This window comes from Dacryopinax primogenitus (assembly GCF_000292625.1).
Source record: "Dacryopinax primogenitus strain DJM-731 SS1 chromosome Unknown DACRYscaffold_18, whole genome shotgun sequence".
NCBI lineage: Eukaryota > Fungi > Basidiomycota > Dacrymycetes > Dacrymycetales > Dacrymycetaceae > Dacryopinax > Dacryopinax primogenitus.
In genome coordinates, this window is record NW_024467215.1 from 686,598 (window position 1) to 699,168 (window position 12,571).

At 55.7% G+C, this 12,571-nt stretch overlaps 3 protein-coding genes across 3 annotated transcripts; all 3 read right to left on the reverse strand.

The window, feature by feature from the left end:
- Positions 1 to 136: 136 nt before the first annotated feature.
- DACRYDRAFT_118574 (uncharacterized protein) lies at positions 137 to 4,784 on the reverse strand. The gene is made up of 4 exons (XM_040770608.1): positions 4,754 to 4,784; positions 4,251 to 4,704; positions 479 to 4,198; positions 137 to 427 (listed from the first exon to the last, which is right to left on the reverse strand). The coding sequence occupies exons 1-4, from the start codon at positions 4,764 to 4,766 to the stop codon at positions 316 to 318; spliced, it is 4,299 nt and encodes a 1,432-aa protein (XP_040625699.1). The 5' UTR covers positions 4,767 to 4,784; the 3' UTR covers positions 137 to 315.
- A 4,600-nt stretch (positions 4,785 to 9,384) lies between these two features.
- DACRYDRAFT_96499 (uncharacterized protein) lies at positions 9,385 to 10,838 on the reverse strand. The gene is made up of 7 exons (XM_040777378.1): positions 10,434 to 10,838; positions 10,359 to 10,388; positions 10,274 to 10,303; positions 10,197 to 10,222; positions 10,090 to 10,131; positions 9,712 to 9,988; positions 9,385 to 9,660 (listed from the first exon to the last, which is right to left on the reverse strand). Exons 1-7 carry the CDS (start codon positions 10,732 to 10,734, stop codon positions 9,509 to 9,511), a joined length of 858 nt encoding a protein of 285 aa, XP_040625700.1. The 5' UTR covers positions 10,735 to 10,838; the 3' UTR covers positions 9,385 to 9,508.
- DACRYDRAFT_90856 (uncharacterized protein) lies at positions 10,791 to 12,567 on the reverse strand (the record flags this gene model as incomplete). Its single annotated transcript, XM_040776977.1, has 2 exons — positions 10,791 to 10,838; positions 10,867 to 12,567. 2 exons carry the CDS (start codon positions 12,565 to 12,567, stop codon positions 10,791 to 10,793), a joined length of 1,749 nt encoding a protein of 582 aa, XP_040625701.1.
- Between the last annotated feature and the right edge of the window lie 4 nt (positions 12,568 to 12,571).

The window sequence follows — 12,571 nt, forward strand, 5'->3', positions numbered from 1 at the left end:
TGTCCAGGGAATAGAACTCCCGTTAGGAAGATTACGATACCGCTAACAGGTGTGAGTTGCACCTGCCAGCGGTACGTTTCAGGGCTTGGTGAATTCACATAGAAGCGGGGCTTTGAGGAAATGGATGCAAACAGGAATTGAAGATTTCTAGTGGTACAACAACAGTTATCATCAGAGATTTTCGTGCACAAAAATCATGGAACAGAAACGGAGGTGGGGGTTGAATCCCATATTCGAATGAGCTTTGAATAAGTTGCAAAGGTTGAGCTTCATAGTACGTCTTGCGTTCATAACTTGGCGAGAGACGGCGGGGTATTAAGTCATCACGACGTCGCCATCTTCCCCTTGTACTTGCACGTAATCATCGTTAGTATCATTGGAGGGAGGATGGGGTATGTCGGGCATTCGTTGCCCAAAGTTCTGCTTCCTACCAGCGAATTTAGCATGAGACGGCGCAATGAGTGTATATGAGACTTACGGATCCTCGGCGATATCCTCCCAGTTGTACCCCTTTTCCCTCAACGACTCCGCGCCAGACAGCTCTTGGATAAGGTACTTGGTCACCGCGCTCGCCAGGCCAAACTGCTCCGTCCCGCTAACGTGAGGATTGGGGAGCTTGTCCCGCACACGCGCGGCCTGCTTGACGATTTCCCGCCAGGCGTCGCGCGGGGAAAGACGGACGATAGGCGTACCGGGCTGATCAGCAGGCACGACCTGGAAAACAGGACCAGGATGGCCGGGGAAAGAAGGGTGCGAAGCGAGGATTGTAGATGTGTAGTAGACGTCCTGCCTGGGATCTTTCATCGATAGGTATTTGACTTCGCTCTGGAACCCCACGGGCCAGATATGCCGCGCGTTCCAGTAGCCGGTGTACTGGACAACATGGCCCAGGTTCTTGAGCATCCATTTGCCGACTTGGAGAGGAAGGTCCGGCGCTCCATTAGGCAGGCGGGGGATAACAGGTACAAAGTAGCGTGACGGGAGTCTGCGAGTCGGAGGGATGGGAGGTGTAGAGGTGGCAGAAATGGTCTTTCCAGATTGGGCATGAGACTGGGATTGGGAAGGGGTTTCAGAGCGCTGTGAAGCCCCGGAAAAGGAGGTGTTAACAGTTAAGGGCGGCCGGCTGGGAGGGCGGGGAGGGTCAGACTCCTCCGTCCGGTGCGACTCACTTGGTCTCCACCATCCAGGGGGAGTCACCATCCCCGGTCCAGAAGGCCGCCGTTCAACAGGAGTCGGCCGATGTTCTTGCGCATAAGGCATGATCGGTTCCTCCATTCGTGAGGGGTGCGAGTATCCCTCCAAGTCAGACACCCCAGGTTCGCGTTTGATGACCTCGTTCCCCGCTGCAGGGCGGGAATGCTCTCGTTCCCTCCGGCCTTTACTCCTATGAACCTCCCATTCCCGATTGACCTTGTACCGCCAGTCCCCGCCGAGGAGCCCATCCCCATCACCCTTCTTGGCCATCCTTGCTCGTTCGAGCTCTTCCTGCCTTCCCCACTGCTGGATGGGGGTCTGGATCCTTCCCTGACCCTGACCAGGACTAGGACCGGGACCTGGGGCTTGCGAGTGTGGGTGGGAATGCGGCTCCTCCCGCCCAGAAGAACGCCGGCCGAGATCAGGATACCTCTCGATCTCGAGCTGCTTATCCCTCTCCCACGTCCTCTCCCTCTCCGCCCTATACTCAGCCTCGATCGACATCTGGTGTCTATGCTGTCCATGCCCATGTCCGCCGTTTGCCTGGCTAAGGGGAGCAGTGCGCGGCTGGCTCTGAGTAGGCGAAGGGAGCTCCGACGGAGGCTGAGGGTTCACCATCATCACCGGCGGCTGGACCCGGCGGGCATTATGTCCCCCATGCTTTATAGGCGCACGGGAATACATAGGCATCGTCACGTCCTTGTAGTCCAGCCTGGTAGGCGGCGGGTGCTGGACAACATGTTGTTCCTGTGCCTGTGTCACATCCCTCTTCGCGCCGGGGCCTGCACGCTTGCCGTCCCTGTCCCGCTCGCGCCGAGGGGGCAAGGCGTCGTCCCTCGGAATGGGGAGGTTCGCGGGGTTTGCCCGCAGAGGCCCGTAGACCGGACGAACGGGGGGTGATTCCAGATAGGCTCTTTCCGGGGCTCCGGGGGGAGGTCGATACACCCCAACCCCATTAGGCCCGTTCTCGTGCGAGAGCGGGAAGCGCGGTCCCTCCTCCCTCTGCGGCTTGTGCTCCTCAGGCGCAGACATGACGCTATATGGGAACCTCCCTGTCGGGCTCTCAATTTTCACAAGCCCTGCGGTGGAGGTAGAGGGGGGTCGAGCCGCGTGGGACGAGTCGGGAAACACCGCCTTCTCACCCCGACTCTGCAGGTAATCGTCGTACAGCGCATGGGCACCAGGGCGCACAGGCTGCAGGGGAGGAAGTGAGAATGGCGCGCCCCGGTGGAGGGGGGAGGGACCTACGGGAAGGGAGTCTTCCTGCCTTGGTAGGGGCGGAGAGGGGCCAGGCGGGGGCACTCTGCTCTCGTCGCAGGAGAACTTCTGGCTCTCTTCCCGAGGGTTCTCTCCGGAGTAGGCTGCGCGCTGTGCTGGCGAGGAAGGACGGTGCATCCCCGGCGGGCGAGGGGGACCATACAACTTCCGTTCTTGTACAGGAGGAAGAGAGGGAAGAGGTGGCATGAGCGGTAACATTGGAGGGGGGAGCGGTGCCGGTTTCGCAGGCGGCGCTGGGTTGGCGTAGGACGGAGGAGGAGAGGGTCGGAGGGTGTACGGTGAGCGGGGCGAGCGTGTGGCATGTACTGAGCGGGGCGAGCGACTGGTCGGTCTTCCAGCATCAGCGTGCTCTCTCGTGGGAGCACTCAAATCCCCTCTGCGGGCAGGAGTCTGTCCTCGCTCGTCTACCCTCGCTCTTTTGGCAAACCTCTCCTCCCAATCCGTCTCAGGCCTTATCATAGGGTGTCGGTCTCTTTTGAGCCCGTGCGCGTGCGGGAGTGGGGGTGGGAGTGGGAGTTCGCGGTCGAGTGCCTGGGCTGGGGCTGTGGTTGTGGGTGCGGTCAGGTTGTCTAATACTGCTGCCGCTGGGGATAGGGCCGCAGCCGGGGCTGGTACTGGGCCCGCGAGTGGCGCTGGCGGAGGGGGAAGGGGAAGGGGCAGAGGTAGGTGCTCCCTTGTACGAAGGAGTTCCCGCTGGGTAAGCGGCAGCGGCAAAGGGGGAAGACTGTCCATCCCGTTCCCATTCCCACTCGCAGTCGTACTCCCATTTCGGCTGCCAGTGCTTGTGCCGCTGCCATTCGACCGTCCGCCAGCAGAAAGAGCCGCAGCAGCCCCCAGCGCTCTAAGCCTCGCATCTCCCCCTCCCCCTCCTCTCCCTCCCCCCTCAGCAACCCCACCCCCACCTCCTCCTCCTCCCGAACCCAACCCCTCATCACTGCCAACATCATCAACATCGAACGGTCTTTCAGCAGTCCCAAGTATCGGCGACGCGCGTTCTTTCCCTTTCCCTTTACTGGTGCTGGCGCCCGCCCTTGCGGCAGGACCTGCAGGTGGATCCCACGTCCATATTCTGCCCCTGCCCCTGTTCCTGTCCCACTCCCTATCCCTATCCCAAGCACAATCCCTCTCCTTCCCATACCCCCCAACCGCAAGACCCACCCCTCGCTCTTCCTCCCCAAGACATCCAGCTCCAAGCCTGGGAAGATCCTTCCCTTCTGCTGGGAGAGCTAGCGGCTGCGGCGGGAGAGGGGGGAGGCGGTCCGCTACTCCAGGGAGGATCCAGAGTCCTGCTTGCTGCGTTTGTGGCTGTGGCTGAGGCTGGGGCGCAGGTCTGGTCAGGGAGGGAGGTGCTGGACGAGGAAGAAGCTCGGGGAGGTTGGGGTTGTCGGAGTTGTTAGAGTTGTCGGCCCTGGGTGGGTTGGGGTTGGACCGGTGTAGGATGGCGGGGATCGTGCCGGTGCTGATGCTGGGGAAGTTAGGTCCGACCCTCGTAAGCGGGGAAGGCGTGCTCCCCCCCGACCCCAACCCCGACCCTGAGCCAGAGCCAGAGCCAGAGCCAGAGCCAGAGGTTGCAGACGCCCTCGACGGCAGCGACGATAGGGAAGACAGCGAAGGCAGCGGGTGCGGCAGGGGGGAGGGAAGAGGTGCAGGGAGCGACGTGGTGTGTGGGGCAATCAGAGGTTCCTCCAGCCTTATATGATGTTTTTCCAACATGTCGAGTAACGCGCTATGCCGTATCAGCTAACCTCCTACCCAAGGGTATGATCGCCAGTACTCACTCTTTTTCCCTCCTCAACCTCGCGTTCTGAGCAACCATCGCCTGGAACTGGAGAGTCAAGTCCTCTCTCTGCGTCCTGAGATCAAGATATCGCCGCTTCAGCTTGTCGTATTTTTCTGCTGGGACTTGAGGAGGGGGAGGGGGCTGCTCGTGGGATATCGTAGGGATTGTAGGACTGTGGGATAAGGTCCATCCTGTTTGTGCTTTGGATGGTTGGGAGGGAGAGGGAGATGGCGGTGGTGGGTTGTGTTTGGTTGACTCGAGGTTCTGTGGTGATGTACGCCTATTTGAAGGAGAGAGGAAACGTGCTGAAGGTGAAGGTATTCGATCACCATGACCATGACCATTAGCAGGAGTCGGAGTCGGAGTAGCACCAGCAGCAACAGTCGACTGATTATCCTTTTGTTGCTGATTAAACTTGTTATGCCAGAACATTAAACTCGGAGGAGGGCCAACTGGATTCATCGTGAGAGGGAAGTGAGAGAGAGAGAGTAGACAGCGAACAGTAACAACCCATCCAGTGCAATGCATGACTGCTAGCCGCTCTTCCCACTCGTTACTCCTCCATCTTCCATCGATCGCACGCTCAACACGCGGCTGCTAAGAAGAGAAAAGAAAAGGGGAAAAAAATAATGCTTCTGTACCCCACCTGTCAAGGCTCTAATTTGGAAGTTGAACGCCTGATAAACAACTGATCAGCACCGGCATATTCCACACACAGAACCACTTTCTCAACTCCTCGGACCAGTGTACGGCTCATCCGCCAATTCACTTACTTTACCAAAGATTCCAAACAAGACCAAATCAATCCATCAATCCATCCATCGATCCCATCGATTCCCTCCCATTTCCCCTTTCCTCAGCCACAGAGCCACACCACACCCCCATCAGTCATATCTCCGTTCACCATAACCAGAGCACAGAACGATCGATCTCCATATCGATCATATCCATACAAGGAAATGCCGAACACCGCCGTTCCTTCCCTAAGCTCTGAGTTTGGGCATTTGACGCTCATTTGCGCGTACCCTCCCCATCACCACCTGCCATCACCCGTCATCAATCATCCCCATCCCCGCTTATCCTCGTAGATCTCAGATCTCGGCCTGAGTTGCTTAACGGGAGTAAAGAACCACTCTCACCTCATTCCATTCCATTCCCCAGAAGCAGAAGCCCCATTCCAGTCAAGAGCCAAGCAGAACCAGATTTCAGAAGCAAGAGAAGCAAGGGTGCGGTCAGAGCGGAGTTGACCTTCTCACGGCAGGCGGCAGGCGGCCAAGCGAGCGGCCGCGTGGCTGTTCCCCTTCTCTTCCTTCCGGATCCTTCTGCTTTTAGTAAAAGGAAACACTCCGAAACACCAACAGCTTCTTCCCTTCCTCTTCCTCCTTCTTCCCCCCTCTTTCTCTCTTCTCCCCAGACCATACTCTTCTTTTCTTTGACGCCTTCACAACCGCCGCACAATGGCGCCTTTCAGTACATATTGTCAACCCTGGGCGGGGCCTTTGTCCTCCCGCCCTTGCTCCTGGAGCAGCAGCAGCTCTGCTGCTGCTGGCGCGCCTGGGAGTACACGTACTGGTGGTAGACAGCCTGAAACAGAGCAACCGGCTGCCAATGTCCAGCTCCTTTCAGAGCACTCTACACCTCATATCTCCTGCTCGTCCTGCCCGACAGCTGCATCAATAAACTGACATTATAATCCAACAATTGCAACTTGACAACCCGACCTTCGCGTAAATCACGTACAGAATCACCGGCTACAAAAACCGGCAAACCGGCAAACCGGCCGATGTGTCGGCCCGCCCTCCACCCGCCCTCCACCCGCCCTCCATCCCCGTTGCCCATATATCACCATCTCCTTATGCATCACCCCTATTCTTTCCTTTCTTGTTCAAAGCTCCAGACCCAGTTCGCTCTAGCTCCAGCTCTAGCGATAGATCAGCTCCCGCGCCCCGCCCCGACCCGCCCTTTACTCCCTGGACGCACGCGCAAGCAAGGAGCACGCAGTCTGAGCAGGCTAAACCCCGCCGAACGCAGGGTCCGCAGAACCCAGTCAGGTTGGGCAGAATCTCAACACACTCACGATCACGCATGATCATGATCAGACGCTTATACATGCCCATTACATGCTCAGGGCAAGCGTCGGGGGAGATACGTACATATCCGTTGCCCTGACCGGAGCGGACTACCCAAGTGAGCAAGACGGGACAAGGCCTCCTCGAAGGGTACGATCGTCGTTGAATGTTTCGGAGCGCTGGACTGTACGCTTGTCAGATGTTCAGCAGCTCCTTCCTCTTCCCTTCCCCTTCCCCTTGACCCCCTGAGCAGCACGTTCAACCGCGGGGCCTGAGCCGCGGGAAGTCGGAAGTTGGAAGTTAGAGAGCCGACCATATCCTCCCGCATTTGTCAGGTGTTTCTCACCCTTGCTGACCGCCCTTTTTCCTTTCACACCCGCACGTCGGGTGTGAGAACCACGTTCTCACGCCGGCTTCTCACCTGACTGCTGCCTAGGCAGGTTTAGTATCAGCATCAACATCAGATCCCCAAGAAACTCACTATAGCGGCCTCCACCTACTCCCCAGGCGGCGCAGAGGACACAGGGCACAAGACAGAGGATACAGGGGCAGCTCAGTCTGCCAGCGATCGCGTGTGCAACAGGAGCTGCAGAGGGAAGGCCCGGTGTCGGACCACCTTTTCTTTCGTAAGTTACGATATTGGGATGTATTGCGCGCGATCTTGTGATTCTAGATTTAGGATGTGAGAATGTTGGGATGTGGAAGGTTGGAGGGTGTGATATGACTGAGCGGGCGGCTAGAACCGGGCAGTATTATGATGTAGACCAGTCGAATCCCGGGCCGTCCTTTCCCGTCTCGTGTGCCAGCATCCAGCATCCAGCGTCCACGTAAGTACTTCGCGATCGAGCAGAAGCAGAAGCTTAAGGGAAACGACCATGTCCCGAACACGCCCCTGGGCCCGATCGTAATATTCGCCGTGCATGTGGTGCGGAACCCGATAGCGCCCTTGCGATGAGTCGGGCGATCGCGAGAGGCAACACAACAGGCGACAAGGCGACAAGCGACAGGGAACGATTACCCCCCGACGAGGAAGGAAGGCTGCGCTCAAAGTTCTTCGTCGTCGTCCTTGTTCGCTTCCCATCAACCTAGCTCGGCACCTCGGTCTTTCCGGCTCTGTCTCGGTAAATTGAGAACTTTTTGCCCACTGCCCAGCTGCGGGATGTTTATTCCCTCCCTCGGCCAGCTGCTGAATACCATGCAAATACCATGGGCTCAACTTGTTCTGGCGACCTGGTCGCCTGATTTCGGTTCAAGTCGATGTCTTTCAGCCCGAATAACACGTGGGAACAACGTGCTCACCCCCTTGACGATAACATTCCGTAATAAGCAACCACTACTGTCCGAAGTACGTTGTTCGCTTTATTGTCGGGTCAATGTGAAAGCTTATTCTAATCGGCTCCGTAGCACAGTTTCTAAACGATCGAGGTCGTCGTTGTCCGGTAAGTTGTAGATCACCTGATCTTACTCGGCTCCTTTGTCATGACAACACTGGTATTGTAAAACACGAACTAGACGAACCCTCTCTTGTCTTCTTCCCGAAGTCAGGTACCTCGTCTCCGATATATTGACTCATCCAAGAACACTTCGCACACACTGGGGACTTCCGACTGCGCGACGGCTGAGTCAAGCAGTACTGATCTTCCCCGCACTGGTTTGTCAGGCAACGCCCTAATGCACCCGGACAATCACTTACGTTAAAGCTTCGGAACATGAGGATCTGCTTCTTCGTCCTCTGATGTTTGGGTCTCACCACGGTACCTCCGACCTATTTCCCGTCCTTCGCTTCGTTGGCGGCAACTAGAGTCGCTGCTGAGACAGCGGCAGATCCTCCACTGGCACACATACGCTTTTCTGATCTACGCCCTCCTGACATGATGTACGCCGTCATTACCGGAGTGGAGCCTTTTGCCCGTGAAGGACTGCCCATTAATGGTTCAGCATCTGCTCATATCATTTCTGCCATCTGTTGATCGTGGTTCGGTCATGGGGTGCGGTTTGCAAGCGGCTTGACGGCCGCGTAGGTGCATGCCTCCACACCTGACAACGTGGAGTATACGGGGTGGTGGGAGCTTGCTTCGATTGGGAAGGAAGGAGAGTCCATGTTATGAATTTGCAATGCTGTCCACGAAAGTGTCTTGTTGGCAGGTCACTGGGCTGTGTTCGGAAAGTCGGAACGCTCGGAATGAGTGCACCGTTCTGAATGCGACTCTCGGTGCAGGGCGGGAGGGGTGTTGACAACAATGACTAGCATCGGATGCCATCAGAGAGATGCAATGACCTCATACCTATCCCTTTTTCGGCAAATACTCTAGTAATTGTATAAGACACCGGGTCAACAATAAGCAAAGTGGCTACAAGGTGCACCATTCTGTTCACTGATCGTCGCTTCACATTTTTTCTAACGATGTAGCATATCTTACATGGTACGAGAAGAAGCTCAGTCTCGAGAGCGCAGGGTATCTTCTGAGCTCACCAACCCTTCGCAGCGCATGGAAGAGGCGAGCAACAATCATGACTACATGGCATGGAGCTGAACACATCTGAAGCTTCACACCCCGATAGCCATTCTCTTAGTTTATCGGGATTCGAAACCAATTCTTCTCCAGGGCATGTAGAACACAACTCCTCGGAGAGTGGGCTGTAAGGAGGTAAGTTTGCCTTTGATCAGCGTCAAAGAACATTGTGCACCTTTTGCTTATTCTTATCTTTCCCTTTCAACTCAGGGAAGACCAATACAGTTACTTGAGACATGAAGGCGACAATGTGCCGGCGGTATTAAATCAATGATGCCGAGTGGAGAGGGACAACCAGGCCGTTGTACCAACGCCTCAACCTACTCACGCTGGCCTATTGTTTCGCACTTCTTTGAAGAACGGCGTGGTCAAGCTCACAGGCATTCAATCGATTGAATTGAATGAGATGTCCGACAGCCCGCGGCCATGCGAGGCAAACTTCGCAGAAACGTATCATATTTCTCCCAGGTACAGTGACAAAAGAATGAATGCGATCTAATCATAATTCCAGTGAGTACCAGAAGTTTCCAGGCGAAGATGCCGTAGTGCAGGACGGTATCAGTGGCAGTAATGTACAGAGTTCAGCGCCGGTTTCGCGTGGTCGCGTGTTGGTGAAATTGTCAACCCTCGTGGACAGCCGACGGAACAGGTGATGGGCCTCTCGGTCTCAAGGATCATGTTAGATGGTGGGCTGTCAAAGTCAGTTTTGCCACAGTTGAGATCGGAGCAAAAGGATCGTCTAGACGGAGTTTACCGACAGTCTGCTCAAACCGGTGCAGGGGCACCGAGGGGTATAATGATGCCAGGTGACCAGCCAGCGCGGATTCTATCAGCACATGTTGTTGAGTAGGTACGTCCACAGCAAGGTATAACGTACCAGAAACGCGCCAATCCTTTGCATGGACGTCAGGACATGCGTCATCACGGCATCGTCCTCCATTGGTCTCAAACTGACATAATCGTGCAGATGGGTTGAGATTTGACGCCTTCGAGATGGCTTCCTTCTTGAGCAGCCCAAACTGCATGACTCTGCTTGAGGATATGTCGTGGTTTGCCTGGATATCAGTCGGGGGAAGGGCGGGTGGATCGTGAGAACGGAGGAGGGGGTATTCGTCGAAAATCGAAACAAATGGCTTGAAGAACCTGTACGTGTGCTGGCCACAGGAAACACATCGCAACGCATGAGCCGAAGGTCCGATTGAGAGAGTCGCAAGATGCCAGGAGGAATCTATCTGGAGCTGAAGAATGCACGTACCTCAGGTTTTTGCTGTTCTCCATGCTCTGTGGTCTGATCAACCTGTTAGATTCGAAACAGTCAAGAGTGAGCAATGCTTCCGAACAGGAGAAACGACAGGTGCTTGCCGTGCTCGTATCCAAAAACTCCATGACTAGCGAATAAGATCAGGTGCAAGGTGCAGCCTTCTAGACGCAGTACGCACCACCCTTCTCTCCCGACTCGCTCTCAGGCCCTAAAGTTCGGATATGGACAAGGTCACTACGCGAACAGGATAGCAATGTGCGCACCCTGGTTAGCTTCGATTACGACAGTCAAACCTGTGATCGATTAGGTACTGCAAGGATCAACAAACAACAACTCACGGTTTATTTCATCATGTTGTACGTTCCCCCTGTCACCCGACTGGTGATTCAAAGCATCGGTCAACGAATCGTCCTTCATCTGGACATCCTCGTCGATGACAGCAGAAGGATATCGCTCTACACCATCTGCGGAGGAAAGAACTCTCCGCGGATGGTCCTCGTGGGAAGCAGAAGGGGTCAACAACGCAGGACTCGCAATGTCAGAACCCACAGATTCCGGGACCATAGGCGTTGAGCGTCCGCTGGAAGCGGCACTCTTTGCCAAGGCTTCTTTCCGAGCCTTTTCTTCGAGTCGAGCCATGATCCTGGCATATTTCGCTTGCTCTGCTTCAATTTCGGCCAGTCGACGTTGAGCTGCTATTCGAGCAATTTCAGCTTCCGAAGCAGCTGAGGAAGGTAGTTGTCCTCCGGAAGTGGCGATTGTGGGGGGTACAACAGGTGCTTCTGGGGACTTGGAGGTTGAGACATCATCATCCGAGCCATCATCCTCGGAGTCAGATATGTCTATAACAAGGGGACGATATTCTTCTCGACGTTGATGATGATAGCTTCGCCGATAACCATGATGTGGACGGGAAAGGACAGGCGCTTGTTCCGGGCGCGATAATGGTTGAGCGTCCAGATCGGCAATGAAAGCTCTGCCGTTAGGTCGGGTTGCAGCAATGGACTCGGACGGTAGTATTGGAGTTACGTCACCCGGTGTGGTCGACGAAGACGTTGATTCCGAAGCTGTCACCGTTGGAATTGTAGGTAGACCAATCGCGGGGTTCTCATCCGAGGAATTGGTAGGAGAAGGAGTTTCGACTTCCATTTCTGCATCGTCATCGTCTGTGGCAAACATTGCACTTTCAATTTCTCGCTCATCAGCCAAATCTGTGTCGTAGGTAGGAGCAGGTGAAAAAGCTTCAACGCCTTCACCGTCTTCCCCTGATCGCGCCGGTGAAGCAACTTCCGCCAATAATGCATCGAACTCGTCGAGAAACGCGCTGGATATAGCTGGTGAACGCGTAGACTCTGTGACTCTAGTACTCGATGACGGAACAGGAGAAGTCCTCGTGGTCGAAGCCGTCGCAACAGCAGCAGCTCTTTCAGCTCTGAGTTTCCTCGTTGCCAGAGCCGCTCTTCGAGCATATTCTTCTTTCTGAAGGACTTGGTCCAGTTCGGCGGGGGATGGGAACGTCGTGTGCTTGCCTCGAAAGGATGTGGGCGCCACGGGCACAGAGAGACCAGGGATTCCAGAAGGAAATTCCGAGAACATATCGGCGGTGGAAGAAAGACGAGGAGGCGGAGTGACGGTGGCATTGGGAGTGAGCGAGGTTCGAACGACAGTAGGTTGCATCGCTGATTCAATCTCTGTTGGGAACAACGGAATAGGAATAGGGTTCTGCGAGAATTGTGATCCACCCGATCCCGGAAGTGGTGGATGAGCAGCAGAATTCAATGATCCAAGAAGCGCGCCTGGGGAGGCAGATGTTGTAAGATGGAGGTGAGGCAGAGTATTCTGAAGGAATTCCGGTGGCAAATCTCCTCGCATAATGCTTTCCGGGGTGATACCCATGCCCATAAGTTGCTGCAGGGTATTCTGTACCTCTTCCAGTTCCCGCTGAGACCAAGTTGCTGGAGCGAGGGGGTCTCGTTGAAGAGGTTGTTGAGCTTGCATATTGGAGGAGGTTCGCGTTGGAGGCGGAGCCGACACGGTCGAAGATCTTAAGGGGATATCGCGAGAACTCAACGTTGGCTGCGGTACAATCCTAGGATAATCCTCGGCTTGTGCCGTCCAGTATGCTCTAGGCGCACTTGGTGCGTGCCTCGGTGGTGGTACATGACGTCTCGGCGCCTTGGGCGGGGGTGGCGGCTCATCCTCCTCGCTGATCTCACCCTCTTCGCGATCAGGATTGTTCCTCTTCAGCGTCGTGGTAACCTCCTGCTTTGTGCCCAGAGCAGAAATCGAGGAAGCGGAGGGCTGAGAGGGAACTGATTTGGGCATGGAAGGAGGAACCGCGGACTCCGACGTCTCAACCGCCTGCATCTTCCTACGCTTGGAGAGAAGCGCAGCCTGCCTCAGCTGGTCAATTGTTGTGCCTGAGGGTGCGGCTGATGAAGCAGTCGGCATCGCGGTCGACATCGATGTCATGTTT

Coding starts and splice junctions, on each gene's coding strand:
- DACRYDRAFT_118574 (XM_040770608.1), bottom strand. Junction 4,199..4,250: donor AGGTTGAGGAGGGAAAAAGA/GTGAGTACTGGC, acceptor GATACGGCATAG/CGCGTTACTCGACATGTTGG. Junction 428..478: donor GAGGATATCGCCGAGGATCC/GTAAGTCTCATA, acceptor ATTCGCTGGTAG/GAAGCAGAACTTTGGGCAAC.
- DACRYDRAFT_96499 (XM_040777378.1), bottom strand. CDS start 10,734: ATGGCTCGACTCGAAGAAAAGGCTCGGAAAGAAGCCTTGGCAAAGAGT. Junction 10,223..10,273: donor CGAGTCGGGAGAGAAGGGTG/GTGCGTACTGCG, acceptor CTTATTCGCTAG/TCATGGAGTTTTTGGATACG. Junction 9,661..9,711: donor AAAGGATTGGCGCGTTTCTG/GTACGTTATACC, acceptor ATGTGCTGATAG/AATCCGCGCTGGCTGGTCAC.